At 41.4% G+C, this 17050-nt stretch overlaps 1 protein-coding gene across 1 annotated transcript in view; it reads right to left on the bottom strand.

The window, feature by feature from the left end:
* Positions 1-17050, bottom strand: part of RFTN1 (raftlin, lipid raft linker 1) — a 204300-nt gene that overhangs the window by 108697 nt on the left and 78553 nt on the right. Inside the window, exon 3 of the mRNA XM_045538264.1 lies at positions 15902-16088. Coding sequence (XP_045394220.1) covers positions 15902-16088 — 187 coding nt within the window. The remainder of the gene's footprint in view (positions 1-15901; positions 16089-17050) is intronic.

The raw sequence follows: 17050 nt of genomic DNA, 5'->3' as shown, positions 1-17050 counted from the left end.
ATTGCTTCAATTAACTAATTTATAGTCTTCTCTCCAGTTTATGTATCCTCTTGAAATCCCAAGAGGGAAACTGGATTTCATCCACCCTATGGAAACAGGAGTGAAGAAATCTGTTTACCTTTAATATATGGTTATTCTGTTAAATTGGCAGATTATCAAATTCATATGTTGGTTTGAGTGCAGAATAGCTTGGCTCCTTGAAAAAAAAATCATTATCCTACTTCAGAGTCATTTCTTAGAAACAGCTTGGGGTAAAATTAACTAAACAGAGCTCTAACCCATCTCGCATATTGGGGCCCCCCACTTATACATAGCACTGGAGAGCTGAGGGAGATCTACTTGCAAGCGTTCTAAAGGGTTTTCCGAAAGGAAGCAGGAATAAAAGGATATTACTGAGCACAGATGTGATTCCCTGAAAATCAAGAATGAATAAGACAAAATGAACTCAAATTCTTAGAGTGTAGCAACACAGTATTAACAAGGCACATAAACAGAGTGGTTCTGATTGCTGCAGACAGTGGAGAAGCAGCTAAGACATCAGAGCTTGGTTAAGTTTTTAAAAGCCATCATGACATGACAACTGAATACACTGTGGCACCCTGGACTGGATCCTGGAACTGAAAAAGGACATTAATAGAAAAACTGCTGAAATACAAATAAAATCTGCAGTTTAATTAATAGTAAAATACTGATGTCAATTTCTTAGTTTGACAAATATACTATGGTAATGTAAGATATTAATGGAGGAAGGAAACTTGGTGAAGAGTGTATGTAATATCTTTGCAACTTTTCTGTTAAATCTAAAATTATTGGTCCTTTTGTTACAACTGAGGGGTCCCTTCGACAGAGAGGGCCGTTCGTCATATCTTGTTCTTGCTCTGTGAACCTATATCTTGCTCTTGCTCTATGAACCTATCTCGCCCTTCCTCAATAAACTTTGTTTCATGCTTGCAAAAAAATAAAAATAATAAAATAATAAAATTCTTCCTAGGCCAGGTACATTTTATCTGCCACTCTCCTAGAGATTTGCCTTGGGAGATAACGGAGCAAATCCATGGAAAAGGGAAAACACAGAAAGAATGACTTGTAGAGATCAGCAATTTAGCCTCCTATATTCTAAGAGGAAAGCAAACCTTCAAGAAAAAAGACCAGAGATAAATGAAATATAAGGATGCGGTCTACATTTCTCTTGGTCAGAAAAACTCAAAAGTACTTCCAACTTCTTGTTTTCCTCACTCCTTTCTATTTTTTATTGTGGTAAAATATGTATCACATAGTATTTTCCATTTTAATCATTTTTAAGTGTACAATTTGGTGCCATTAAGTATATTCATAATGTTGTGCAACCATCATCACTACCCATCTCCAGAACTTTTTTGTCATCCAAAACAGTCCTCATTTCTTTAACAGCTTTTAACTAAAACTTGGGCCAAAACTGACTGTGAGCAAGTTTAATAAATAAATAAATAAATATTTGTCAAACACACACACAAAAGTAAATTCAGACACTGAGCATCTGTACACAAACCTTTCCTAACTGCAAGGCAGGAGAGCAAAGGGCCCTTGTGATCCACGCTAAAGAAATGCAAATGTCAACACAACTGGCCACAGATGTCAGAGTTGTTTAAAAACCTAATAAAAGACCACCTATTCTGTGTCACATTGACCTCATTACTCATACACAAACAGCCACTGTGATAAAAACTGTGCACAACATGCAGAGACATACCTGGAGATCCTCACTCGTCACAACTGTCACGTCTGCCAAGGCTTGTGTGGTCGCTTCCCTGGCAGCGGAGGGCCAGAGGGTCAAACAAGGTTGCAAACTCAAGGGCCACAGGTAATGAGCAAAGGATTTTTTTTAACCAAAATACATGATCTAGACACATTGTTCTCATATAAATTACATAGGAACCTCCACCAAGAAATATGCACTCTCCTATTTTTCTTCAAACACCCAGTGCTGTCAGACTCCCTCTCACATTCTCATTTCTGAAAGCGCTGTGGTGGCAGAGAAACTCAAGTTCACCATGAGCAAAGTCACAGTGCAAAAGCGATGACAAATGGCAAGTGCCACTTCTCTCCGGTGTTGGGGGACAACGGGATCAGTGGAAACCACGGGCAAACCGGGCAGTTTATATCCTAACTGTTACTAGGAATTACAGGCCAGGGTTGCCAAATCTTACAATTTTTTTAAAGAAGCCACGAAATTGTGTTTTTATATAGGTCATAACTGTCAAATTTTGGCTCCAAACAATGTTTTTTAGTGTTATATAGGCCAAAAGCTTTGGGCTTGTTTGACCTCTCAGCCACTAGTCTGTGGTTATAGACACAAAGTTCCTATGTGAGTCACAGAAGGCTGAATGCCAGGGTGTAGATAAGAGTGAACAGGTTATCTAAATGTATCATAAGCAAAATAGCGAACCCCCAAACCATTGCAATGACTCGGCAGATTCTTCCCCTCAGAGCTCCTCCCTGCCCAGGAAGACCAAGGCCAACACGGTTACACCGTCCTCACTTGCTCTGGTGGCTGGGACATAATACTTTTCTAAGCCATTAAAAGGACATTTTTGCAACAAGTACTGTTAACACTTAAGAGTGCTTTAAATGTTGGTAATTACCAGAGGCAAAAGGGTTAATCCTTAAATTAATTCTGACAAAATGCCAACTAGTAAGTTGAACACTTATTTTGGTCTCATGGAAGACTTGAAATGAGGCTACTAAAAAACAAATGCCTGTCAGGAAACTGTTACAAACTGTACTTTTAAGTAATATAAGCATGTGACTAAAACTATCATACACATTACTTTAAATAATAAACATGTAATAGATCTCATTTCAGCTCATAAATCCCTTAGATCTCTTCAAAGACCATGAGTTTAAACAACGTCTTCTTTTTCCCAGGATATCAGGCATAGTTTAAACTTCAGTTATGAAAAGGAGAGAGAATGTGCAGTTTATCAATAGGGTTATTTTTGCTTCATTTAGAAATAATCAAAAGGAATCGTGACAAATACAAGCTTAGATTACTAGGCACTTCTCCAACCAGGAAAAAAAAAGTACTAAATGTCAGTTGACAGAAACAAATTCTCTATCCCTGGGAAACAGGAAGGAATTTTAAGAGTTCCCCCTCTCCAAAAGAACACCAGGTTCAAAGAGAATAATCAGAATGGCTCTTTTTTTTTTTTTTTTAAGTAGTAGGGAGAGCAATGAGCAAGAGATCTGAAAAAGATCTGTCAATGAAAGAAAAAGAAGGCTCTTCCTAGTTAACTCATGTGTAACTAATGACAATAAAAAATCTGTTAATATTTATTCACTCATCTGTCCATCGCCTGCTTGACTACAGACCACGTACAAGAAATTGAAGGCACTGAGTTAGATGCTGCCCTCTGGAAACTGAAAGTCTACGAGAGGTGAGGAAGCAAATGTAAACAAGTGCTATGAGACTTCAGTTATTTCCAGTGTCAGGGATCAGGGGGAATTGTTAAAAGCAAGAAGCATGTGAGCTGAGTCTTTGAGGCTCTGTGGAAATTAGTCATGAGATAATGGACAAAAGGACATGCTAGGCACTGAGAACAAAAATTAGTAAAGATCTCAACTGAAAAAAAAGCATGAGTTATATGATGGAAATAATAAACTGGTCAGTTGGGCAAAGGGTACATGAAGGTGACGGTGCCTGTGGCTCCGCTGGGTCAGCAATCACAGCCTAAGGGACGTATGGAAGAGCTCACTGTCAGAGTGGACCTGCGACTGCGGGCTCTGCCATGGCCAAGCAGAACAGTGGGAACAACGCTGGAAAACAAGGATGGGACTCGCCTTAATTCTGACATTAAAGGGAGTCATGGATGGTCTTTAAGAAAGAAGAAAATAACTACGATACAGATTTGGGAAGATTAAGTAGGTGGCACCATGTATGACATAGGAAGAGGCGAAGAATATTTTAGGAGAGTAGAAATGAGAGCTGAGCTAAGATTTTTGTGTTGGAAGTGGATGGATGGGAGGGAGAGAGATTTTAGGTATTTCTTGTCCCTGCAAGTAGTGGTGGTTTGGAGTAGGGGAATGAACTGCTGCTTCCCAAAAATGCTCTCAGAACAACAAGGGACAGATTTCCCATAATTTTTATGACCCCTCTTTGCAAAATGAGCCAAATCTACAAAAATAAAATGCAGCTGCTGGAGTTAAAAGATTCCCCCAATAATAAAGCTTAACAAATATTATAGTTGGGGGGGAAAAGTCAAATAAACAAATTCTAGTGGATCTTTAAACAAAATACCTAACTACAGAGTACATCAGGGGAGTTCTGAAGCAGGAAGCAGAAAGAAGGAGAAGAATTAACCCATAGATGGGACACTGCTCTTTCTTCTGATTTTCCCTTCCTCTTTCACCAGAGACACTCACCACTTTTGTTGAAAAGGGTTTGGTATCTCCGGGAACATTCTGAAAATGCCGCGGGCGGGGCGGGGGGGGGGGGATGTACAAGTGATGCTCTGACCACACACCGTCTCAGGGAGCTGGGCACGGCCAAGTGGGTGCACGTCACCAGGGCACCTGACTATCCAATCCTGCTACTTATTCTAGAGAAATCTTGCCACATCCTGTCTCGCAGCTTACAGGCAGGGCTGGCTCCCTGGTAGATAAACAATTAGCAGCTATGCATTACGAGGAGTTCACCCTTAACCTTAAAAGGCCAAGAGGGAAACAAACACACAAACTGTACCTCAGTGTTCCCGGTATAATGTAGCTATGAAAGAATTTCAGTCCCCAGTAAGCTGGGCTATAGAAAAAAGGAAAGCAGCCCCAAGGAATGGAATTTAGGGGAGGGTCCCATTTTCCCTGGAATCCTGCAAGGCTACTCCTTTACCTTGAAAGACATAGAAAGAACTAGTATTAGTAGTAATGCACAATTAATATATTTTATCACAAAGGGAACACTGAATAAAAGCAGCTCTGCCTGACATTTACTGGTTCAGAAAAGTTACATATCTGCAAACAAAAATAACAATAATAGCTATACATGAATGGTCTTCACAAGACTCTCTCATGCACCATGTCCCGTTGAGTGACAGAAAGTCTCCTTTCTACCCGCATTTAATTCATATGTTCCAAATTAAGGTTTACTTATTGTTTCCTTTTTTTCTGGATCATCCTACCTACATCTTCTAACTGCATTAGGGGATGGAAACGTTCTATATCTGCACTGTCCAATAAAGTAGCCACTACCCCCATTTTGCTACTGACACGTGAAATGTGGCCAGTGCAACTGAGAAACTGTGTTTTTAATTTTATTTCACTTTAATTCATTTTAATTTAAATGGCTACATGTGGCTAATGGCTATGTTATAGGAAAGCACAGTTTAACTCTGTTCTCAAACTTTAATGTGCACACAAATCATCAGGAATCTTCTTAGGATACAGATTCTGATTGGCAGGTCTAGGCAGAGCCGGAGAGTCTGCATGTCCAGGGAGCCCTCCAGTGATGCCAGGGCTGCTGGTCTGTGGATCACACTCTGAGCAGCAAGACTCTGACTGCTTCAGGAACCACCAATGTGATCCAGAAGCAAATTTTTTTAATCACACACCCCATCAGAAAAAAACTGAGTACCACTACACTAACATCTTACATGAATTATAAAAGGTAACATACAAAACAGAAAATGTAAAAAGATGAAAAACAGAAGAAATAGGCAATATTTTAAAATGATCACAATAAGTTGATATTATTAATAAGCTAATATCTTAAAGCATAATATACACTTGAAATGAGATTCATTGTTAACAATAATGGATGTATATCCACATTTGAAAAATTCTTCTTCATAATTTCAAACTTCTTCAAATCAGATCCAAATAGGCGGGCACTGATGTTTTAATCTCACACTATGCCCAACAAAGCCCTTACCGACAGCGAGAGATGTGTCAGCCAGGTCATTTGTGTGTGTGTGTGTGTGTGTATGTGCACAAAGACTGTGTCACACTGTGGGGTGGCGGGTTTGCTACTAGCATCTAGTGGGTGGACATCAGGGATGCTGCAAAATATCCTACAATGCACAGGATAGCTCCCCCCACCCACACAGTTATCTGGCCCAAAATGTCAATAGCGCCAAGGTTGAGAAATTCTATCCCTACCCTAACCCTAATGGCTCAAAAATTAAAGAGGAATGGTATTGGAAGTAGACAATGTAAATCCTGATTCCTCTACTCATGAAATGTGCAAACATTGACCTAGACAACCCACCACTCTGAGGCTCATTTTCTTGGCTTTCTGGAATAAGGATAACATATATCATGAAGCAACGAACAAGGACTCTATCCAGCCACAGCATAAATAAATGGTAGCTATTATGGCCATTACCAAAAACAATAAATCATACTAAGAAGGGCCTGCAAACATATAAATGTTCTTCACAAGAAAAGGGGGCTTTTGTACCTAATAAGATCCAGGTTGCTTGACAGAGCAATTTTGGGGGACTTAAACTATAGAAATACATAATAAACCCCCCTAGAGCAGGGATCATGTTCACTTCATTCTCGCTAACAAAGGCCACTACTACCTTAGAGGACACAACAGACACCTAATAAATTTATTTTGATTTTGTTTTTAAGAAAGAGAAAATAACGCACTAATGGCCCTAGAACCATCACTTGCACACAACCACTTAGCGCAGAAGCTGACAAGGCGCGGCCAGCCAGCCTGCTCAACGGAGCCACCTGGGGAGCTCCAGGTTGCAGCGGCAACTCTATGTCCTGAAGCCAGTGTGGAGATTAGTCAGGCCTTTGGTCCCACAGTGCAGCCACCAGGACTGGGGGTGCTGCAGAGCCCAGAGGATTCTCAGACTTCTCTGAGGACACTGCTATAAGCTCCAGGGCCTGTGAGCCAAAAGATGGTATTTCTGCACCATGGGTCTCCAGAGGGAACTTAAGCTCTGTACCCACCACACACTCCCACGCACCCACCCCAAATTTCAGCACTGAGAAGTCATTAGTGACTTCTTCAGTCTTATTTTCTAGGTTCTAAAATGAGAAAGAGGAGATAAGTGGAGATAATGGCACCTTTCAGCTACAAAATAGTGTTATGTGTAAAACCTCTGCTGAACACATAAAGTTTTCAGCAAATACTAACAACAAAAACAACAATCATGAGGACATAGTAAGAATTAATTATAATACTTAACACATGCAGGAACGAAGCAAAGTGTTCTCAGACCCTCAGAAACAGGTGTTACATGAATATGAGTTATTAATTTTGTTTTTAAAGTCTCCATTGCCAGTTTAAGTTCCAACTTGTGGTTGATGAATAGGAGGCAGATGAAACGATGTACTCCACTAAATCATATTTACGGCATTTACCTCTTTGTGAAATGGTTCCATCTTTCAAACATTAAAATTATGATAAAAACCAGTTGGACAGATTATAGAGATAATCATATGAAAATCTCAAGAACATTTAAATCACTAATAATGTATTTATATACATCTGAAAGTTATTTACCACCTGCTTCTACATTCGTACATAAAAATGTGAAATTCAGTTAGTACTAGTCTTTCCCACAACCCATCGCTGGTAATGACCATTGTGTCTTTTCTGCCTGAAAAATACACAAAATCTAAGTTACCTCTGATTGACAAAGATAAAAAGGACTTTGCCAGGAAAATTTATAGAAAGACAATCTGAGTTCCTAAATTTAATATGAGATAGACATGTAAATACAAAACTCTATCACTTTAGTAAAATTATTTGCAATGAAATTACCTACACTGTATGCATGTAGCCCTGAAAAATCATGTCTAAGTGTCCCTGTAGTCTACCTTGCATTGCTACAGAATAAATCTTCCTAGAATCAATTTTTATATAAAGATTGGATGTACATGTGGGAGGAAGGGGCCTTTGTTTTATTTAAAAAATAAACACAGACATTTCATGGCACTGTAGTATTTGCATAAGTTTTAAGATCAATAAGAAATTTCAAAGAAATTTAGTGCTTGTGCTTCTGCGTTTTGAGTACCTACTCACCATTCTCTGCCATTCCAAAATACTTCTGGGGAAAGACTGGAAATCACTAGTATGCTAATGCTCTCAGAGACGACAGAAATAAAAATAATAAAATGTGGGGAAAGACACAGGCAATCAAGGCCAGCTACTAAACGGGGGCGGGGAAAATGAGCTCTCACACGGAGAAGGCAGAATTGTGCACGTCTCTCTCGTTCTCTCCACCGGGATGAGGGCCGGCGCTTTGGAAGAAGAGAACAGGAGCAACAAGGCAAGCCAGTTAGGGTTGTGGAGGAGGGAAAAAAACCCTTTCCCCAAGAGAATGTGGCTTTACGCCGGCATATTAGATTGGAAAGTGCAAACACAATAATTAACAGTGAATCCTGAAACTTCAACACACCAGAAAAGGGTGTCACTCCAGAGGGAGATGGGAAAATAGGAGGACTAAATTAAGGCAGTCTCAGCACTGCTGGACAGTTCCTTGGGGGGCACGGTGGCAGCCCGAGAGCTAATCAAGTCCTCCACACACCTCAGGAAGCTCAAGAAAACCGATGAAGGATGATACCACGCCAGAAACAGACGGAGGGGCAGCCGCCAGCAGAGTGGGCGTCCTTCTTGTATCTAAATCCAAAATAACGACTCCTGTGCTGAGCAAACAGATTCTCATTCCCTGCTCTGATTTAAGAAAGAGCTCTGAATTCACCTTCCTTGATTTCTGCTCTCGGAACTCAACCGGCTGCTGCAGTTTCCCCATCACAGCAGCACGTGTCAATCATCCCCGAGCCCACCGTTGCTTTTCTTCCCCACGTGTGATCCCAGCAATCAGCGAGCTCCAGGGCTGATCCTCGGCCTCGCGTGTGAGCATTTTCTAGGGCACACCCCGGGAGGCATTACCACCCCCTGTGCATTTCACTTAATTATGAAACCTCTTTCTAGAAGCCCTATAATTCTCCCAAGTGTCAAAGTAATTGGTAAAAATTAGACATGAAGAGATACGAGGCCACTTGAAGAGGACACTTTCGACTATAATTTTTAAAAGAATTTTCTTTTTGGTTCCAATATAATTTTGTACTTTCCCAATTTTGCCCTTTTCAAATGCCAAAGAAAATGTTCATGTTATCTTGTAGGGTAGGGAAAAAAGGCAATGTAATGCATTTGTACTTCCCTTAAGGTCCACAAAGATTTCCTTTTCTTTGAAGGCCATCCTTTGGATGTTTTTTAAAAAGAAAAAGAAGAGTGAAAAATAATGGATATATATTCTTGCGGCAAGTCACTGTGATTTTGGCAATGAAAGAAGAGAGAGAGAGAGAGAGAGAGAGAATGTGTGTGTGTATGTTTGTGTGTGTGTGTGTGTGTGTGTGTGTGTGTGTGTGTGTTCCATTACTTGGGGTCCGTGCTGTGTGGCTGCATTATCCAGATGCACTTTTGATACTGGTGAATATGTAAACAAAAGACAGATCCACCTCTTAATGAATTAATGGTCCTTTAGTGAACAATCGAAGCAAAATTCCAAAGGCATGGTTTTACTCTACTTGATTCAGGAAAATTCTATTGAGCAATACCCAGTCAGAACTGGCACTCAAAGTAATGGGAATCCAAAGACGAAAGAAGATTTAGCAAGGGGAGGGGACGTGGGCAGACATTAAAAAAACAGTAACAGGAGAGGCTGAGAGGTGCAGCAACTGCTGTGTGCCAACGGCAGAATCGGCAGGTCAAAGGGGGCATGATGAACTCCACTGATGTCAGCATCACAGGGTCTTAGAGGCTGCAAGATGGCAGCAAGTGGCGTGGTTAGGGATACACAATGCTATCTTAAAAAAGTGAGGCAACATTTTAAAAAGAGAAGTTTCCACATAAAAATCCAGATTTCTGGCTTTTCTTGAAAAAAAGTATAAGATCTAGCAACCACAGGGCAGAGCTAAGGCATTGGCTCTCCAATTTCCAAGAATCCCCAGTAGGCATCTTGAATTTGTTGCAAGCCCTGTCTTAGAATAAAAGCAGAGTCTTCAGGATTTTAGATTCTGGGCCCCAAGAGAGGAAACAAAGGGTAATGAGCCAGCACTCTCTGAGATTTTCTTTCCTGGAAATAAAACAGCCAAAAGCCAAAAGAATTGTCTCTCTCTGTATCATTTGACCCTGAGTGGTCAGAGCTGACTCATTCCATAATCTGGGCTGCCCGTAAGCACTTGGGAGTATAGCTTGCTGATAGGGTCTAAGGGACACCAAGCATATGGTCAATTTGGAACAAAGCAACTCACTGTGGCTCTCAGCAACCCACTGCATCTGTTCTAAGAATCATCAGAGGAATCTGGTCTAGAACAAGGACCTCAGCAGCCTTGGCTAAGTCAGCAGATGGAGAAGTGGACCCAGTCCTCATGGGCTTACCACGACTCCACACACAGTCTCCCCCGGGCCCGGCTCCAGCCCCAGGCTTCTCACGCATGTCCTCCCACCATTCCCCTCTGAGGTTTGTGCTCCAGCTACTCCTCATCACCCTTGGTCTACTCTTCCAGGCTTCAGACTCTCCAGGGCCAGTCTCCTTGCCTGGGAGGCCCTTCTCACTCCTCTCCTGCTCAAATCTACCCATCATCCCAAACCCAGAGCACATGAGCGCCACGGAGCCTCCTTTTCTAAGGCACCCCCATTAACAAATTCTGGGTTAGAGATGCAAACCAAGACCTAAAGACTTAGCTAGACAATTACATAATTTGCATACATGTTTTATAGCCCTGCAGTAGATAGGTAAGTGTGTTGAGATCTAGGAATTCCTTAGAGTCATCTTTGCCCAGTGAAATTACATAACACATATTTATCTTAGGAAAATCAAACTAAAAGGGAGGAACGTTTATGCCACTTATTCTACCCAATAGGCAGATGTGCCCCAGAACGGACTTGAGAAGGAGATGCGGAGTTCTTGTTCACTCCATCTCAGTTTCCACAAATGCCCCGCTAGGTGCAAGCACCTCACCACCCTGCGTGTGATTCTAATGAGCATTCACTACAGACCGGAACCAACTGAGCACCCCATGGGGTTCACTGTTGGAAACAGCAAGCTGATCCAGCCTTGAAGGAAGACACACATTGGTCAGGTAGAGAGACACTGCACTATTAATACATTATGAGTACATTTCATGGGTACTTAAGAAGATTTTCAAGAGCAATTTTGATTATACACATTTTCTACCTTCCACAAGAGTGTTATAATTGCGCCCCCTGCATTAACTGCAGCTCCCCCAGGTGCCCCCTCAATCCTAGGCCAAAGCATCCCTGAGAAACGTCCACAGAGCTGCCCAGTGTCCCGGCTCCTGTGCCAATGAGGCATTACTCCAGGGGAGCTGTACCCAAACGGTTGCAACCCATTAGTGATGAAAAACGCATCAGTGACACCCTAGCTCCACGTGTGAACAACAATTCAACAGCTGAAAAACGGCCAGCACCGTGTATTGTTGTATTGTACGTACAACTACAACCATAAAATGACCGAGATTAAACTCACACTCCTGAAACATCAGAAGTGACATTTTAATAACTGACTTCTCTTAGCCATGAAGTTTTGAGATCTTTGGCAATTCATTCCAAGGAAAACTGCCCTCAAAGAATGAAGGATCACTTAACTGTACTTAGAATTCAGAGTGAATGCAACTACATTGTCTGTTACCAATCACTAAGTGCTCCAAAGAAAGAGCTGGGAAAAGGAAGTACAAACTCTCTCTTATTCACTAAGTATTTCATATTCAGCTATTCATCCTAACTGACTTTGACTACATTCAATGTACTTAGAATCAAGAACAGTTTACAGTTAGATGTGTGGTTTGCCCTGCCATCTTAAAATGAAATGGCAGTTATTAGAATTTTCAAAAGAAAGGATCAGGCAATTTTTCATGGATTTGAGTTAAATTTGTCAAAATGGTAGAGAGCTCAGAGGAACGTTACTACACTGAGTACTGCTTCTGGAATGACTCATTAATAATTCAGACTGTCAACGATGCTTTCAAATGACTCAGACACCACTAGAAAACATTTCATTGTAAGACTTAAATAAACTCTTCCCACCTCATGCTCATTACTCCTGTGTTTTCCCAGAAGAAATCAGGCCCAAGTTAAAAAGCACCTTCCTCCTGAAACATTTCCCTGGTTTGCTTTCTAGTGGGAGGTGACATCTCCTTTTTTCAAACTCCCATAGCATAAGATACATAACCTATTTTCTGTTAGACTGTCAGTCCCTGAAAGGCAGGCTCCAGGCTTCATGGAGCCCCGCACCTGTGCTCCGTACCATCCCACAAGCGGAGCTCCTAGCACAATACCTTAAAAAGAGTACAAGCTCAGCAAGTGTTTCTGAATGAATGAATGAATGAATGAACGAATAAATAAATAAATAAATAAATACAGGCTTGAATGGTTCTGTTATTTTTCCTGATCTTTCTGCATACCCCAAAGCCCAGTTATTTGCTAAAAACTATGTTCACCTTTCCAAAACATTAAGTTGATATTCAAGTCTCAAGCAGTCATCCCAAGGTGAGTCTTGCTAATGAACTTCATTTGGACAGACAGTAATCTAGACAGTGTATCTACAGCTCCTTCACTGTGCTTTACTTGAAAAATATTAACCAGGCATTTACTTCCTTTTTAAAAAGCTAAGTCATTTCTCTTAACAGCATCTATAGCTGTCAGAAGTTTGGCAGACTTTATGAAAAACACCACTTTAACTGTCATATTAAAAATTAATTACATAAGGTTTTCTTTGTTTTGTTTTTACTACTTAAACTCCCTAATGATAAAGAAAAAGTTGTGGGGTTTCTTTGTTTGTTTATTTTCAAGAGTGTGGGGGTTTCTTACTTATGATACAAAAAGATACGGTTACTGAATTTGCTAGGAGAGAAAATACCTGTACTTTAAAATTGTAAAATGACCTTGCTCCCAACTACCACCACTTCCCCACCCAATTCTACCAGGGATGGAAGTGGGGGGAGAGCCTCTTGGTCATTTTTGCCTTATTTTACATGGTAAATTACCAAGCTTTTGCTGCTTTCTTTACAAAAAAAAAAAAAAAGGCAGTTGCAAAGAACCAACACAAAGTTAAGTGAGGAATTTCTCTGTGTCTGCTTGTCAAAGAGTTGGGACGTTCATTAAAGACACCAGGCGGGGAGCTCATGCACTCTAGACCAGAGTGAACTCAATCCCAAGGGGACTGCCACCTTCCCTTTCTTGAAAACCCTCCTGCATGCCACTGTCTCACGCTTGTCAATAGCTTTACTCATTTTTTCTCTTCTGAAAAATAGGTTCATTCACTCATGCACTGTCCAAAGTAAAAGTAAAGAACCCCCTGCTCCACTGCTGGCTTGGAATGGTCTAGTCCCCAAAGCGGAGGTTCTTATTCCTGAAGAAGAGCTTCCTCACCCATCTCATCCCATCAGGTAACTTACAGAGTTGCAAATCATGTAGTCAGGTAGTCCCAACCCTTCGCTGTGCCAACTAGAAAATCCAGGGATGTTCCCACCACTCCCAGCTGCACTTCCTAGTAGCCAATTCAGCCTAGAACACAGGCCTTCCACCCAGGAGTCCTGTGTTATTCCTCACCATTCCTGGCGAGAGAAGCTCTCCCTGGGAGTAAAGTGGCAATCTCCAACATGCTGAGTGCCAGGCATGAAGCCAGACAAGAATTAGGTCCTCTACACCCTTGTTACTCAGAGTGTGGTCCAGGAAACAGTAGTGTCTGCCTCGGGCAGGAACATGTTAAAAATGCCAGTCCCAGGCCTGCCAAATCAGACTCTGCTCTTTAACAACATCTCTGCAGGATTCACAGATACATTACAGTTTGAGAAGTGTTGTTCCACAGCAGGCGAGAAAAAAGACATATCTTCACTTTTTGAGTCAAGTTCATGTCAAGCCGTGTGCTCAGATACTCTGTGATCTGACCCAAGTGGCCTGGTCTCCTCTAAACACTTAGGCCAAAAGAACAATCTGCGGAATAGAAGCACGGAGCCCGGTGGATGCCTCATGTCATTTATACAGAACATGGTAAATCAGTTTTATTTTGTTTTCTTTTTGGAATTCTGAGTTATTTGAAGACTGCTGGGAGGTAAAATGTGGAAAGGCTGAGCAGTGGAAGTACTACCTCAACTAAGATCAAAGATACCCTCTCCTCCACTTTTTTTCATAAAGGGGTTCTCCAAAGAACTGTGGTTACAGAACACAGCAAGTGCTTCATGCCAGGGTTAAAAATACAAGTAATGGAGTCAGCCTTCCTGAGAGCAAGTCAAAGCTCTGCTCGCTGCCATCTGTGCGACCTTGACAACTCAATGTCTGTGCCTCAGTTTCCTCACCTTTACAGTGGAAATAAAAATCACACTTATTTCACAGGTTGATAACAAGGATAAAATGATACTTATCATTGGCACTGTGTACAAAGCCTGGCATGCAGTGAGTGCTCAATTAATGTGAGCTACCATCATTACATATATCCCATGTGTCAAGTGTAACTTAAAACCACCACATCCCCAGAATGGTTTCCTCTTGGGATGGACCCACATACTGACCCGCAGCCAATCAACATGAGGAACAATATGCATAAAAGGCAGACACTGAGAAAGTTTCACCCCTACCAAAACCACGTTAATTCTGGACTTGAGCAAAGACACGCATCACCTCTCACTTCAAATTCTAATGCGTGTTGACGCAGACTAAGAGCCCCAGCGTTTGACCAACCACGAAGAAGTAGAGGGAAGAAAAGTCAGTCTTAGTCACGCAACCTCATGACTCACAGCTGTCCCTTGTGAGCACACCAGCCTAATACTCTGTCTTCCTGCAAAGTGACTGCTAAAAAGAGGAAGAGGAGCAGTCGCCCTGCACTCTTTTCCTCCCTTCCAAATGTGGCACATGTTGTTATTCCTTCTACGATAGTTGGCCAAAGGACAAATCGGATTTCCTTTCCCAGACTTCATTTTAATGTTTATTTTTATTTTTATGAAAGCAGCAAAAACATATTGCACTCTCCATCCCATTCTCAATGTTTAAAAAAAAATTTTTTTTAATTATACTGCTTCAGGCTGGGTGTGGTGGCTCACACCTATAATCCTAGCACTTTGGGACGTCAGGAGTTTGAGACCAGCCTGAGCAAGGGCAAGACCCCACCTCTGCAAAAAAATAGAAAGATCAGCCGGGCGTAGTGGCGCACATGTAGTCCCCGCTACTGGGGAGCTAGGGAGGCTGAGGCAGGAGGATCACTTGAGCCCAGGAGTTGGAGGTTGCAGTGAGCTATGATGATGCCACCGCACTCTAGCCTGAGCAACAGAGTGAAACCCTGTCGTCTTAATAATAATAATAATAATAATGTTTCTTTTGAAAGACCAACACCACCTCTCTTTTCCTAATTAGGCCCAATAGAAACACAGTAGCAAGCATTCAACTGGGTAAGCCTCAAAAATCTTTATCAAGACCAAACCAATTTATAGCATTTGATTCAGATGGGGTTTTCTGACTGACAGAACTTACGGTGGGTTCGTAATTTTAAAGCGTTTCTAGAATTTGGGAAAAGACATTAAGTTTGTATACAATGTTTAAGAAAATTACTGTGCTTTCCAGCCATGCTTTTTAGGTTAAAAGTATACTTTTACTAGCTGCATCATTCTGGGAGTACATTTCTTCCGAGGAGGTGTTTTTCCAGCTGAGTTTAATCCAATAAACTAAAGAAGAGAAAGGATGTAAAATAGAACTCTCTACTTGTAGATGGACACGGCATTTGCTTTTCATCGAGAGACACTAGGAAGCTTCTCTTTGGTTGTCTAACTTTTTGCTATAGCTGTCAGAGGCCAGAGGCCCTGGGAACAGCATGCAAATTTCAACCCCTGCCCCATCCTCCATCCAACACACCTTAGCCACTGCATGACGTTAACCATTCATCCACGGAGGCCTTACCTGTCGGTTTTCTTGATCAGGATGGCCCTAAAGATGTGCTCGAGGGGCGTCTTCTCCTGTTGGTAAGTGGGCTGCACGAAGGGGTGCAGGGCCGCCAGCGCAAAGCCCTGCTGGTACAGCTCCAGGAGCTGGGCGGGCAGGTCACGCAGGGAGGCCAGCCTCACCGCTGAGGACCGTGGGAGCTCCGCTGCAGTGGAGAGAGAAGAGGCTCATCAGAGACCCACCAAAACCACCCTCGAGCCCCACCCAGGTCCCTCTCGTTTGCCCTAGGGGAGGGGCCTCTAGGTCATCTCTTGCTAAGTATGTATTTGTTCCCATCTTTACTGTCTCCAAAGAGCCTTTATAAGCAGACTGTCATTTTCCAACTCATCCAAGGGTGTTAATAATTGGATGTCTTAAATCTAGAGTCAGTCTTCTCAGTGACCACAATCAAAAAGTCATTTCCACTCCCCTCAAAAAAAAAAAAAAAAAAAAAGAAAGAAAGAAAAAAAAAGGGAAGGGGAGGGGAGGAGATGGGAGAGGAGGGAAAGAAGAAAAGAACCACATGCAAATATGATATAAAAATGCCAGGTGGCAAAAAGCAGCATAAACAAAGTCAAAAGACAAACTGGAACAAAATTTCTGTGACACTTAAGACAAAGAGCTAATTTCCTCAATTTGCAAAGAAGCCACTCCCTCCCCCCACAAAAATGGAAAAATAGACAAAATATATGAACAGAAAATTGCCTTAAAAAGGTAAAAGGCTAATCAATATTTGAAAAGACACTCACATTAACTTAACATTAGAACTACACAAATCAAGAAAGGTAATTTTTTACATATTGAATTATTTTAAAATTTGGATTTTAAATTTACTTATTTTTAAGAAGGGTAAAAAAGGTTAAAAAGAAAAAAAGGTACAAATGTATACTCAGTGAAAAATCTACATCCCAGCCCTAGCCCCCACCTCCTAGTTTTTTTCCCGTAGAGGAAACCAACATTATTTATTTTTTTGTATACGTGTTAAAAATCACTGAATTCATACTCAAGTAAAGAGGCCAATACATCTCCCTCCCGTTTTACACAAATGGCAGTGTAAGATTATACACCTGGCTTTTTATCAATTTTTATCAATTAACAGTATACTTTTCTTAGAGAACATTCCATAGC

The sequence above is a fragment of the Lemur catta genome, chromosome 1 (genome assembly GCF_020740605.2).
Source record: "Lemur catta isolate mLemCat1 chromosome 1, mLemCat1.pri, whole genome shotgun sequence".
NCBI lineage: Eukaryota > Metazoa > Chordata > Mammalia > Primates > Lemuridae > Lemur > Lemur catta.
This window is presented reverse-complemented; position numbering and strand designations above follow the sequence as displayed.